Below are 15,092 nucleotides of genomic sequence, written 5' to 3'. Positions count from 1 at the left end.
AAAATGATGTTGCTAGAATATTGATGTTACTTAGCAGTAACAAAAAGTTAAAATAGAGAGATTCAGATTTATGATAAAGCATAGTAGCCCAGCTATTCTAAAACCACAGCTGTGATGCTCATGTCTAAATTTACTGCATGCTGAAAGCCCTGCAGCAAACAGCGCTCTCCCTTGTGCTTGCCTGCCTTTCAGATTCAGGCAGTGGCCCACTTCTTCCTAATGCTGCCAGGAAACTCCATGTGGCATTCACAGCAAAGGCTGTGCCTTTCCCATATCACTTTCCACAACGTTATTAAGTATATAGCCTATAAAACAGGCTTTACGCAAAAACATTTTCCAAACATAAATTCTGCTCCTTCACAATAAGCCTATGAATGCTGGTCAGACACGGGCTGGATGCTTCCTCCTCTGCCACCATTTGCTTTTTCCATAGACAGTAAGATTTTAGGGTTGTGGGCAGGTCTCCTAAAAGTGTTTATACTGCCTAGCACAATGATGCCCCAGGCATAGTCAGGATTCCTGACTGTCATAGTTAGTTTACTTACAGCTTACTTACCCCTTTTTGCTCTTCTTATAAAGTTTTGCAATCTTTTCCACTGGCAACCCGTATTTCTCAGAGATCTGAAATCATCAAAACAAAAGAAATAAAGACTAATGAGGAATAGCATGACCTCACCTCTCACTTTACATAAGGCAATTTAAACATCATCTCTGCAAACTTTGACAGAGTAACTATATAGGAAAGTCTCTCGCAACCACATTATGCCTTCATTTAAGGATGATTTGGGGAGGAGTAATCCTAAAAATCTTCATTAAAAAATACTACCTTTTCTATCCACAAACTTGGAGACTACAGTTTTCACAGATATGAGTCATCATTGCCTCAGCATCTCCTACTGCTCGGCCTGAGGAATTAACACACTCCCAAGGTACAGATTCTACCCAGCAGTTTCAATCCCATCAGCAGTCTTTCTGCCTTTCCTTACTCTGATTTTCTAGACTCACGGAAGCAAAGACTCCCCACCCAAGGCAGAAGGCGGATGAGCAGCAACACAACAGGAGAACTACCAATTCTCAATGGCATTTCAACATCTGTTAAGCTAACAGGCCCCTTCATGGCCCTCCTTTGGTCTGAAAAGTATCTTCTGGGTGCCTTTTCCTGAGGGAGGGCCACAGGCATGGTACTGCACAGACCGTATTGCTGGGGAGGTGGCTCAGTTAATAGCATAGCAAAATGAGAACACTGGATCACAAAGCATCACCTGAATGTACCCATAAGAAGACGAGATGCCTCAGAGAAGTCTGTTAACATGGTAAAGGACTTTTAAAATCAATCCCTTTACATCCACTCACAAGATAAAGCAGAAAATTGAGCAAAACTTTTGAAGGAAGAATTTAGCTGACAAATCACCAGCATCAGCAAGCACCCTTCACTACAATGCTTTGGCCTTGCTTTGCAGCTGTGTGTTAGCTCACTCTAAAACAAACCTGTGGTGTGTTCGTGGAGCTGATGTCCCTGAGAACTCACTGTGAGCTTCCTTTCCAAATTATGACTCTTCTTTGAGGGAACGGCTCTCACAACTCACACTTTAGAAGAGGATTGTCCCAAAAGGCAGAATAATTACAGAAAAAGGACCTTTTAGTCAGTGATTAATGAACTGTGGTATGCTACTGCCAACCAAAGCCAGCTTCTTGCTCTTCCCAGGTTAAATGAGGTTGCGGCTAAATAGCTGACTCTTTTCTTCTGCATCAGAGAACTGAAATGCACAATTAAAAATCCACTAAAACCTGTCAAACATCAGTCACTGTGAAATCCTTTCCTTGTGTTTGTGCTCAGATTGCCATTGAGAAAAGTCATATTTTAGAAAAGTAAATGAAAGCAATTATGAAGCAGAAAATGAAAAGCAAACAATGAATAAAACTCAGCACCGGGGACAGATTCAAATATTCTCAGTTTGAACCTCAAACACGGCTCCCATCCAGACAGCCAGGGGTAGCTAAAAGAATTAATTAGTCTATACCTGCCTACATCACCTATACTCATATAATTACCATCTTGCCTAAGACACAATTTTGTATTTATGAAGTATAGGACAACTCCAAGATATGACGAGCCAATGAAACTTTGACGCTGCCAAAAGTTTCCTCTGCTTGCAGTTTCTATCTATCTGTGGCTAACGGGATGATTTATTTAAGGAGCATCTGGTAAGGTTCACCAGACCCACCCACACTCACACCAGCATGTTTCACTGCCCTTTTGGATATGGTGCTGGAGATATGTGAAAACGTCACAACTCCTGTGTAATATGAGGAAATGCTGTATCTCCTTCTTTGGCGTGGTAACTCTGAAGCCTAATGATATTGTAAAGATCAGTGCTGAAGACTCAATACAAACATTCTTTTCTCAAGGAGGTTTGCTAGCAGCTAATATACAGCATTCTGCACGTTCCAGCATCAAACTTTCCTAGAATACTTGGGATGCCTCACACTCATGCATATCAAATGTTGCTCAAAGTGGTTTGGGACCCTGGGACACCGCTTCCTACACAAGCTATGAGTGGCAGGGCCAAGAAAGTCCTGCCTGTCACACTGCCTATGACAGGTGTGGGATTTATACAATATGAAGGGATTAGTGAGCTTTGGGAAAGACTTTCAGCTAACTGACTAAGCACATTTCTCAGGAACCCCTAAGGATTCAACCAATTATACTAAATGGCGAGCAGTGGAAGCAAGGCTTGAAGCGGAGGAATGGGAGAGCCTCCTACTCACAGGCTCAGAAAACAAATCTCCAGTGCAAATGTGCTAAGTCCTGCTGCAGAATCCGAGAAAGCAGAGAGCTAGCATCTGCTAGGGCATCTCACTTAACACCCTCTTCTGAAACAGGTTTGTTGCCAACCCAGGGGGAAAAACACTATAGCTAGCCTCCATATAAAATAGGCTTTCTCATCTGATCCCAAGCATGCTACAGTACAGTAATAAAATATATCTTTATTTGGAATATTTTCCTTTATCTTCTCTGTATTCTGAGCGGAGAATTCTCTGCTTCCCTTGGGATGCCTGAAGCCGTGGCACATCCTTCAGACTGGTACTGAAATGACAGGCTGGTTCTCCCTTTGAGCTGCAGCCCCCTGGCATGGCAAGTCTGTCTGGTGCACACATCTGATTGCACAAGCCACCAGAAATGCTTTTTCTGCTTGAGTAAGGAAGACACAAAAGACAACACCTGGGCTGGTCAAGGCATGCAGGAAAATATCTCTGCTAATTTATTCCTATGGAGTGGTCTGCTCTATTGCCCTATATTGGTTGGAAGAACACATACATAGGCAAGTACAATAAACTGTGGTCTAAGCAAGCTCTGTTGAACTCAGCTGGTTTTAATTTCAGAAAGACATTGGGAGATGCTTGAATTTCCCAGTTTAGATCACCCTCTGTCACGTAAGACTGCAGCATCTACTGAGATCCAAAGAGTTAACTTGACTTTGGATGAGTCTGAAAGCAGGATTTGGACCTGGTCAGTCACCACGTATGTGCGATGTTTTGTGATGGGCAATGTTTCACTTTTTTCAGTTGATCAAGACAGACTACAGCAGCATGCAAACATCCTCCAGATATTCAACAGAAGAAAGAAATCATTCATGGTTCATTTAGAAACCAAGTATATATGAGAATAAAATAAATGTAGTATCTGAGGAAACAGTGTCATTAACCATGGAAAACAAGGAGAAAGACACAGACCAGAAATAATGATAAACAAAAACAGAAAGTGTAGTACAATAAAGTGAAAAGGAGGGTGTAATTCAGGATCATAGGTGCTGCCTTACAGATCTGGGGACATCTGATATTCAGAGCCTCAGTTTCTCGGATCCTTGCAGTGAACTGAGTATTTAGAATGTGTACAATTACAAAATTGCATTATTTGCTGAAAAAACTGCAGAGAAAGTAGTTAAGAGTATGTAATTTGACAGCTTTTTGGCATTCGCTTATCCACTATATCCTACCAAAGAGAATTAAAATTTTCGGAATGTATTCCTTCCAGTGATCTGGGACATTTTACAACAGATTAGATTTCTCTGGTGCCGAAAACATGCCACTGAGTTAGCAGCTGTGCTGACAGAAGTACACAGAAACCTTTCCTGTTTCTGGACCAGCTTTATTTTTATGTTACAGAGTAGCTGGATACAGGCATTAAGAGGCACAGAATACTGAAGATAAAATACTAATGTTAGCATGAAGGGTTATGGAAGAATTAAAACTTAGTTTTATTTTCCATACAAAGACAAGATAAAATCATGTTCCAGTTTTACCATGAATCAGATTGCAGTCCCTTCAAGCAAAGCCCGCCTCTTATTATACATGTGCATTCTGCAGTCATTAACAAACAGCGTTGGCAAAAGAATCATTAGGACATTCCTGTAATGCAGCTGACTCACCTCAGAGCTACCCTGATTGGAGCAGGTGCTTGAGACAATTCCAAAAACCACAAGATCTTTTTGTCTCGTACTTCTGGCCAAATAACTCAATCCTTACCGCACTGTGTTTGATACATGCAACAAGACACTGATAATTTTATGAAAGTACGAATATATATACTTCTAGCACTCAGCTGAGCTCTCTAGAGGCACTTTCATCCAGTCCCATCTTGTCAGGCCAGGCAGTTTCTCTCTGCAGGCCAGTCTCATACTAGTTCCCCACCTAAGCAATGAGACGCACAATTGCTTCTTCACCCTTCCCTCACCAAACTTCACACAAATAACAGCCATCAGCTTATATAAGCAGTATCAACTATGAAAATGTCCGCACACAATCACAGATAACCTGTAACGAGCAAAAACTCAAAGACGCTGCTTGACAAAGAGACAGGCTTGAGCAGGTCACTCCGGGAGCTAGGGCTGGACAAGGCATGTGAGACAGGATTATGAATGACTGGCCTGCACTGGCTCATGACCTGTCCCTTCTGTGCTGAGACAGCACTGCACAAAAGCCAGATGAAATTCACACGGAAACAGTGCATCCATGGGTCTCTCTGAATGCACCAATGAACACTGCAGGAGAAGATTCAACAGGTTCTGAACCAGCAGTTCAGAAAGAAACATTTCAGAAAATGGAGCCTTTATTTCCCTGTTTCCTTGACATTGGTTAATCACTGCCATTCCTCAAGGGTCAGCTCTCCAATAAATCAGTTCTGTGCATCTATTTTATCTTAGCAACTTGCTGACAGCATTCAGTTTAGAACATGCCAACATTTCAGAGGTGTGCTCCAAAAAGCCCTTATGAAATGCTTTTAATATATCTGAGAATAGTTTAATCTCTCTGTTATATTTTATCTAAGCAACGCCTTGAAAGTCTCAAGATTTTCTTACCAAGGAAGATAAAGTGAGGACATTGGATACTTACCGCTTCCATTAGCCCCTTTACCGTGGGTGATTTCAGCATCAAGGCATCAAACACCTCGTCTGTCTCCTTCCTCACATATAAAAGCACTGAAACAGAAAAAAGTCAAACTTGGAGTAAGTCCAGTCAATTGAACAGGTAGAACAGTCCACACTGAGTAGAAAAACAAATATTAATCCTTGACAGATAAAATGAAATGCTGAAAATGGTTTGCATTTTAAAAAAAAAGGAATTTCCCATCATCAGTGATCCAAACATGGAAGACACACCATGGTTGCTTTGAAAACACACACGGAAAATGCAGTGAATTTAATTCACTGTGGGAAATCTAGGCATTCAGGAATTTAAATCTCCATTTACTTAAAGAAGAGAAACCCCAACAAAAAAAATTTGGGGGCTTTATACTTGGGTCCTATGACAAAACATGCAAGCTAGGTCTTCTGAAACTTGTTTCTTGGCTTGCACCTCTCCAAACTTCATCCAAAAGACTGGGAAAGATATTTTTTTAAAAGGCAAAATTAAATGGCAAAAGCAAAGTAAGCAGGCACAAAAGGGGTCACCTCTAGCCAAGCCTCACAGACAAGAAGCAACAAAAAGGAAAATAAATTCTAATCTCTGACAGAGAGGCTTGCCGGTTATCTGGCAAAAGCAAAGCAGACATATACAAAGTGAATAAAAATAAACAAAATTGAATACTGCACCAGCATGAACTCAGGCCTATTTGCAGCAAATTGTAGCTTCTTTGCCTGTGTTTTCAAATGATTGAAATAAAGCTTAAAAACTGGCTGCCCAGATCAGTTTCCTGTCTTGGTCTACAAAACCAGGTGCTAGGGATAATGGCATTTTTGCATCTTCTATTTAGAAGTATTAACCACAAATTGGCTCTGCATGCCTGTGGTAGCAGTCTTTTTACCTGCATTTTGGCAATTCATTGGAACCTATTTGAAAGAGTCCGTTTTAATGTCAGAGAAGCTGAGATAACTTTGGGTGACAAATTCAACAGTGGTCAGAATATAAAGGAACAAAAAAATTCACAGCAGTAGTTAAAACTTGATTGGTTTTGATATTCTTACTTGCATGAGCAAGCACTCATTTCAAATGCTATTTTTACTTGTACTGACATATTTACTGTTTCAGTAATACTTTTCTTGCAACTAGAGGGCTGTCCTGTAACTTCCAGCTTTTCAAACATCTGAACCATCGACCAACCTTAATAATTAAAAATGCATCTGAAAAGAGGAAAAATCCTTTGGTCTGAGGCAAAGGCTTGGGTCATAATACAAACCAAGCACTGAGCTTGGTTTGTAAATCGCTCTGTTGTGTCTGGCATCTCAGGTATTATGTTGAATGAAGAATCCATTACAAGGGTAACAGGCAACTTGAGTCACTATTATACACACAGAGAGCCAGCATTAGTAAACATATTGGGAGGAGGGGTGTTGGTTTTGTCTTTCCCCATGACAGGTGTGAAAAGCTCAGCTTTGATTCACTAGGATATTTTTCCATAAATGACTCCTGGTGACAGCAGTGCCTTAAGATCCTGTCTCCTCCCTGCCCTTGTGCTCTGTTCTTCTGGCCCCTGTGAATCCTCCTGCACGGCGAACAAAAAGAGCAGATGCATGTGAAAAAATAGCCCAGTTTTGTGAGCTGTTCTTCCGACTGCCCCCTGCACCAGTTGCCAAAGCAGCCCCTCAAACCTTTGTGCGACAACGTGACACAATCAGCACTAACAGCCTCTGAACCTACTGCACCACCTCCAAGCCACCTTGACAATCTCACTTCAAAAGCAGAGATTGCAGTATTTGGGGGAAAAAAATATCTTGTATCAGGCAGTGAGTTATTTTTGACCGAGAATAAGACAAATTCAGATTTTCCTAATCTCTTCACTACCTGGCCTCGGCTCTTAGTGTTCTTGCCAGCACTGCAGCCCATGATACTCCCTAATGCTCTTTAGATGTTAAAAGGAGTTGCAAAAGGCAGAGGTGACAAATTTATCTTCAGGTACTTAAGAAGTAGCCCTGATTCACAAAACTCCACACTGGTAAGCAGCTTTTGCTGAATGCAAGGCAGGCTGCTGTATCCGGGAGATTTTTGGAAGCCAGGCCACTCAACTGGAAGTTTAAATACGAAGGTAGAAGAACAATGTCAGACAACTTCTGAAAGCATCAACAGCTTGGCTCTCAACTAGCAAATCTGCCAAGGCGGAACACCAGCACCAGACATGTGGCAAAAAGGAAACTAAGAAGGTAACAAGACAGGAAGCCCTCTACTCAGACTGGCAAGCTAAGTCCAGGTGTCACCAATGGCCAGCCTCACTCTGAGCAACCATGGCACTTTGTCAACACATCCCTGGATGGAGATCTGGCACATTTTAGACAAGGAAAGTAGGGCTGATAGCTGTCACCAGGCTTTCCTTTCCTACACTTGGAGTTTTCACTGAGAGCTCAGGTACAAATTCTTCAGCTAACGGAGCTACAGAATGTATTCATAGGGATGGTTCACAAAACCTAATTTTTTATGACTCCAAAATGCTTTAAAGTAGTCTAGTACAACTCTCCAGAGAGAAACAAATATGACAGGCTAAGAATGACAGGACTGGGAAACAGCCAGCAGGGCTGCTGGATTTATAATTAATGGAAAACTTCTATTGAAATCTGCAAGGTAAAGTGACTTGAAAACTCTTAACAAGAACTCCAAACAGGAAGAGGCCACAAGCCTAGCTGAATAACTAGCCTGCACAGATGGTGCAGATTAACATTTTCTATGTTTCTGTGTTGGGCACTTGTACTTTCTGTAGAGACCAAGGACCTGAAAGATACGTTCAAATAGATGCAGCTATCTGTGCGAGAATATGAAACTTGTTTCACTGATGGTTTGCAACCCCCTTCAGATCCCCATTCTCTTGAGGGCTGCCCCTTGATAATTAGCTCCAAGAGGCAGAGGTAAAACTACACACTGTCACTCCAGCTCTTCAGTTGGACCTGGACCCCTCACTGTGCCCAAGCTTCTAGTACTGCCGGGCCTGGGAAAAACAGTGGAACACCAATGCCTAGTGACTCCTGTGGCAAAGACAGTATTGCCAAGCGGGTAGATTCAGCTGGAGCTTCTCTCCATCAGAACAGTCCCAGACATAGGGTTCCTGATGGCAGGAAGTTCATCAGAGCAAAGGCCATGCTAGAGGAGGCCTGGCCTTCAGCCAGCATCGTCCAAGTTGCAACAAATACTGAACAGGAAGGAGATGTGAAAAGAGCATCCTCCAGCTTCTCTGACTCCGTGCCTCTCCTGGATTTAATTATTCAGCATAGTTTTGTCGCCAGCTGAAAAACATTTTTTTCTTTCACATCTTTGCCTTGAAACAGTTGCAATTCCTGGACAATATTAAAACAACTTACCACAGCAAAAGACAGGAATATTCAAAGCAAAGCAATATCTCCCTGCAGCAACTCTCCAGCTGGGAAACCCAGGTGAAACTGCAGTAAAAGACAGTTCTTTATGCATTTCTTGTGGCTGTCCCCTTCTGCTTGGTGTAGCCCAGACTGATAATGTGAGTTTCGTCAAGGCCTTGAATCAACCAGATGCAAGCCTGATCTCGTATTATTCATTGAAAGATTAATTAAAGGAAGAATATGTTTACATTTATTCTAGGAAGATACCACTCTCCATCCTGTAATCATGTATGCTTCCCTTGGTTCGAGCATACCACCCTCACCAACAGAGAAAATTTGCAAATACAGGATTATGGAAAGTTGAGTCCTACAAGTGGTGTAGCTGAGAACAACTGAGCTCGCTTCTACACCTTGCTGCCTTGTTGTCTCACAAACTGATGGGTGAACCTCAAAAAATTCATAAGCTTGATCTACATGGGTTGATCAAACCCCAGGATTCTCCAGTAAGCTTACATGACTGAATTCATGAGACTGAAGGAATGGCAAATATTCTTCAGAGTGCCTAACTATGGCAGAGTAGGACATTATCACATATAACTCCGTATTGTAAATTACTGTACACAAAGCGTATTTTGTGGGCAAAACCACCATACATTCATCCTTACCTTCATGCAAAGTTAACAGCTCTACCTAAACCACTGTTTGAATGCTATTCAAGTTAACCTGCACTGGTGTGAACTTGAAAACGGGTTGGACTGACAGAGCATAAGAAATGAATGCAACTGTGGCAGTACTCTCTCAGGGCAGTGAAAAACAGTTAAGGGAAACAAATTCTTAAATTATTTAGCTATGTCAACTCAAGGATGTCTCTCCATGCCTTACATTTCTAATTGGGTAGAAAAGTTCTGAGATTTCATTCAGGCTAATCTCACTCTGCAGACAGCACAAGATTGCCTGTGCAATGTCTCCGTATTTGACCCAGTGCATCTTGCATATTGCTTGTGATCCCAGCCAGAACAGAAAAGATGAGCAAAAGTTAAAAATAAAAAACCACAGACTCGCTACTGGAATGTAGCGAACTATGTAGCTTGGCCAAAGGCCAAGAAACTTTCTAACTTTTTTGTATCTTATACACTTGTGTCCTGATCCCTTCTTGAGACAGCACACAATTCTGTCTCTTTTTATTTTCAGGTTTTACATCATTATTAGCAATTGCTAAAGTGCCTCCCTGTATACTGGGCAGGTGTGATGGTATCTTCTCCCATCTGTACCATGTTTGTATTAGCATCAAACAACTGACTTGGTCTGAGCCAGATGCATCCTTCCTTGTCTGAGAGCAGGACTCCCACAGCATCAGTTTTAACCACTAGGAATTGTCCATTACCTCTTTTCAGGCCTTCTTCTTTCATTTGTTTCAAAGGGGATGGACCAAACTCTTCCTCCACGGGTCGGAACATCCTCTTGACCAGGACACTGCTACTAGAAAACACACAACAGGGGCCATGTCACAGAAAACTGTGCTCCCACCAATAGAGAAGAGATAACGGCAGCAGTTATGACTCAAAGTACAAAGGTACTCGGCAAAAACCCTGCTAGCTACTCAAATAACAGACCAGAAATTGGATGGATTTAGCTTTTGATGCTTATCTGAACTCTCCAAACCTCTCAAGTTGCCTAGGCTGACTGGCTGGGACAGGTGACAGGAAAATATACTCCAGTGTGACATACTATTTAGAAAACACTAAAGACTCATAACTGCTTAAATACGTATTTAGGAAATAGAAGGGTTGGGTGCAAAGAAGCATCTAAGTAAAGAGGTGAATCCACATTTATATATGCGTTCACCTCTTTAGGGAGAGGTGCATTTTGCATTCTCTCTTTTTGGAGAGAGCCTTAGAAAACACCAAAAATATTTCTGAAGTCCAAGGCCACACAAAGCAATGAGTTTCCAAAGGAGTAACACATGGAGCCAGATCCAGCCTGAAGCTGTGACAGGACCTGCCAGGGAGCTGAGGGCTCATGGCATAATGGCTGTGAGAGAGCTAAGGGTTATGTGGTTGGTGCAATAACACCCTTCATTGCTCAAATTCCACCGTGAGCCTTATGAAGAATATCAGCTTCACAGAAGGAACAGAAAGGGCCTTGAGTTTTGAAGTCAATGTTAGCTGTTGGTGCTCAGCCACCGCCTACCACAGTCCACATTTTGCAACCACTGGTGAGTTCAGTTGCCTCACTCCAAACGCTCAGATTGGAAGGTGCTCCCTCGAGATTCAACCAAATTAGGAATGCGTGAGGGATGCATGCCTCACAGTTAATGCTGGCTGAACTTCAGCCACGCATGTTCAAGTCCTTATTTTGTGACTTTAACTATTTTAGGGACTTTCTGTAATTCTTCCAGTCCCTCCAAAGCCAGACAGTGAGCAATCCCATTTCCAGTCTTCTCCCTTCCCAGGATCTCCCATTCTCTTTCTGCCTTTCTCATCTGATACTGGGGTGTTTTCTCTGCATTTGCTCTATTTGTCACATACACACGAGTGCTGTTAAACAGCTTCCAGGAATGTGAGTGAATTTTAGTGCTTCATTAAACAATTCATGGTTTTAAGATTATTTGAGGACCATTACATAAAAGGCTCTTTATTATCAAATATATTGTCCTAACCTTGTGTTGAACCTTACAGCTCTTCAAATTGTTTTACATGGAAATGTAATAAAAATAGGTATAAAAAGAAGTCAGTTCACGTAAAGGAAAAGAAAGCTGCTATACAATAACCTTCTTCTACCATTTCTATACATATTATTCACCTATCACTAGTGATGAGAGAACATGAGGGAAGGGGGAGAGAGGGATCAGTTTTATTTTATTTCATATTTTTATGCCTGCTTTCTGCGAGTTTGTACTGCTAACTGCAAAGCTGGTGAAACAATGAATGTCTTACCCTTCTCTCTCATCATCTGTATTATAGTAAACCTAGAAGGAGAGAAAAAAAATTATTCCAAAAATTATGACACATGCTTAACAAAGTTACTTCAAATGGGAGAAAAGACAAGTGGTTTGCAGTTCTTAATCTGTTAAAAATCCATCTACGATGAAACACAAATATCTCCAGTTCTAGTTTTGGTCAGGATAAAGTGCAGCTTTGAAAAATTGCTGTTGAATATCATCTACTGGAAATATATCAAAGTATTTTGACAGACGTTGTCTTCTCCTCTGGTTTATATAATCTTTCCATTTATTTTACAGTTTTCTAAATCAGATCACTAATCACTTAAATTATCCTTAATATGATTTAAGCCGCAACACTCAAAAGCTTTTTGTATGTATTTAATACTGTCTGAAAACCTAATTAAACAATCAGCACCAATATTAAACCACAGGCCAAATGGAAATGCAATTTCTAATGTTACAGATCATCTTTTTGCACAGGCTGTGGGCAGGAGCAGAAGTCCAGATCACAGCTTTGAGTAAATCAGTATAGCTCACGCTCAGTGGGACCAGATTTACAACAGCAGCAAATGTGTCCAACGGTAGCAGCAGAGGTATAAAAACACAGTCCATGACTGAAGGCTTTAGACAACAGTCAGCCAAATTCCTCACAAGATGCCTGCAATGTGGATCTGTACCAAGAACACCAGTATTTCAGCTGCTGAACTGCTGAGCCAGTGTGGGGTGAAGCTGTCACTTGAAGGTTTGACTTCAGAGCCTGTACAATTAGTACAGGTTAGTACTCAGAAATGTGTGTAAAGCTGAATTCTACAGTATCTGAAATGCATTTTAAGTCCAGGAGCTACTAAACACTGTCACAATAAATCATTCTGATATTAACCAGTATGCAGTACAATTTAAAAAGTTCAGGCTAGCAAGAACACTGATACTACAACTTATAGAGTGAAAGACAGGGCTGAACATTGCCTAAAGCATCTTCCAGTTATTTGGAAAATTATTTACAGCATTACATACACCGAAGCATGCTTCCACCTTCTTCTGTTATGAGACAAATCTGCACTCTGTTTTGAAAGCCATGAGGACAGAAGGTACCAGCACTGATATGTGAGTGGGCGTCTTTCCAATTTGGGAGAGCGAGTCAGTGACAGCTGTGATTGCAATGTCTGCACTCTGTGCTTTGCTCTGCCACAATCCTCTCAGCTTTAAAATCAATGACAACTCAAACTCAGTATCATTTAATCTTCACTATTTTAATATTTTGCAGTGAGATGTCTGTAAAATTTCATCATCTACTATTTATCTTTATAAACACATACAGAAAGGTCTCATTCCACTTCCTGAGAAGCTAATAAATAACAGGCTCATATTTAAAAAATTGTCAGAGCTGACCTGAAAATTCAGGTTTGCAATTTCCCACCAAGCAATAAAGTAGGTCTTAAAAAAGTCAGGACAGCAGACTTCCTCATACTTACTGGCGATAATGATTCCATGACTTCAGCACTAAGCCAATACTAAGTATGTGTTATTACACATCAGTATGATGGAATTTTACTTTCCATACTATACTGTATATTTCCTTCTAAAGAACTGCCACGTCTCTAAGTGATGATTCTACAGAGAATGGGCAGTAGTGCTTCATGTGTCTACTCTTGTACAAAGGGCCTAGTCTTCGTTTTCAATCATTCCCGACAGGGAGATCTCTTCTGCCACCAGGTGGCACTTCATCTCATCAAGACAAATGGGACATTCAGAAAAACAGACTTTTAGTCACAAGTCATGCTTCTAATTCAAAATTCTTGACTGCTTGTTCCACTACTTACTAGCAAAAGAATGACAAAACCATAACAAACACAAAATAGTCTGTCATTAATGAAGTATAAATTTCCTTTCTGGGCACCCAGAACTAAGAAAGGCATTTGTCTCTTGCAAGCTCTTTGCTAAATTATTCACCAAGAGCTGCATCTACCAAAACCAAGAGCTGAAACAAGCAGCCACTATTAACAGTGCTTTGTACAACCTGCCTCAGAGCACGTGCAGTCGGATGGCAGGTGGACACCTGCTCGTCCCATTATTATTTCCTACCTGTCCAGTTCTTTGTAGGTTTCCGAAGTGAACATCTGGTATGAAGAGAACTGGCTGGGAATCCAGGTCAGTCATTGTTTTGAAGAAGGTTATATCACTCTTTTTTTGCAGAGGGAGTGCACTCAGCTTTCCTTCAGCTGCTAGGAGGATCACAAAGTAATGCAGCTATGAGACAGGGCATGTGAAGCATGACTTAGCCAAAAACAGGGAGGCCCATCTTACTCACAGTTATTACAGGAGGCTTGGGATGCTTGGCCTTTGCCTTTCTTCCTGTTCTGCTTCCTCTCTTCATCTCGGATTTTCCTTTCTGCTCCCTGATGCAAAAAAGACAATCCACAGATATTATTAGCCTAAGAGGAACCACTGAGAGTATCATGCCCTGCAATCAACAATGCCCACATGGAGACTGGTTATCCCATTACAGATAAACGCAGCCAGGCTGCTGGGGAATGTGGAAGGCCAGCCCACTCTGTATTAAGCACCTGCATCCAAAACGTTGGCTGGCACATCCAGCAGCCCCCACGGTTGAAGCCAGGAAGAAGAATAAACCCATGTGTATCACTGCTGCTGGTGTTGAGGAGATGGGACCAATGGCTTAGGCAGCATGAGCTCTGGAGCAGGCCTGTTGCCATCACCAAGCACAAAGGGCTTTGTGCACCCAGCACCTCAGCAAAGGATGGAGTGCTCAAGCCACATACTTCATGTGTGTATTGACATAAAGCACCTGCAGGATTGCTGTCATCTTAGATCATGTCTATGCTAAGCTTTTTCCTAAACTCCCCTCCACCCACCTTGTTTGGAGGCAGGATTGCTTCATGCTGGCCAGCTCTATAAAGTCCTTTGAGATGTGCAAATGCAAGAACACTACACCAACAACTTGTTTGCAGTGCAAAGGCTCATTATAGAAACATACAGAAACAAACAGGGAGAAGCCCTGGAGAAACTGGAAAGCATCATAGCACTGCCCTACTAGGTTCTGTTGCTGGCCCCTGTTATGTAAATACTTTCTGGATAAGTTTAGAAAATAAAAGTTGTTATTGACATAAAAAGCAGCAACACCTTCTTTGAAGTTCTCCTAATTTACCTCATAAATATGAATACAGTCATCTTGTGAACTGTATTTAAGATCCATATGCTCCCAGACAGTCGGCACGCAGAACTAAGGATCTTTTACAAATTAAAATTAGAAGTGTCTTTAAAAGAAAGCCAAAAATATTCACTCAAGAGTGCAAAATTCACACATAAGCCAATGAACCAAGCTCAGAAAGGATTAAAGAAAATATTTGCTC

At 41.5% G+C, this 15,092-nt stretch overlaps 1 protein-coding gene across 5 annotated transcripts in view; it reads right to left on the bottom strand.

The window, feature by feature from the left end:
* Positions 1-15,092, bottom strand: part of GRHL2 (grainyhead like transcription factor 2) — a 66,470-nt gene that overhangs the window by 5,771 nt on the left and 45,607 nt on the right. For 3 of the 5 annotated variants that reach the window (XM_021387379.1, XM_021387376.1, XM_021387375.1), the window contains exons 10-15: positions 14,030-14,117; positions 13,804-13,943; positions 11,714-11,745; positions 10,162-10,256; positions 5,395-5,480; positions 557-621 (exon numbers count right to left, since the gene is read on the bottom strand). In XM_021387379.1, the coding sequence (XP_021243054.1) occupies positions 557-621; positions 5,395-5,480; positions 10,162-10,256; positions 11,714-11,745; positions 13,804-13,943; positions 14,030-14,117 (506 nt within the window). The remainder of the gene's footprint in view (positions 1-556; positions 622-5,394; positions 5,481-10,161; positions 10,257-11,713; positions 11,746-13,803; positions 13,944-14,029; positions 14,118-15,092) is intronic. The other 2 variants (XM_021387378.1, XM_021387377.1) reach the window with 2 other exon arrangements.

The sequence above is a fragment of the Numida meleagris genome, chromosome 2 (assembly GCF_002078875.1).
Source record: "Numida meleagris isolate 19003 breed g44 Domestic line chromosome 2, NumMel1.0, whole genome shotgun sequence".
Taxonomy (NCBI): Eukaryota; Metazoa; Chordata; class Aves; order Galliformes; family Numididae; genus Numida; species Numida meleagris.
This window is presented reverse-complemented; position numbering and strand designations above follow the sequence as displayed.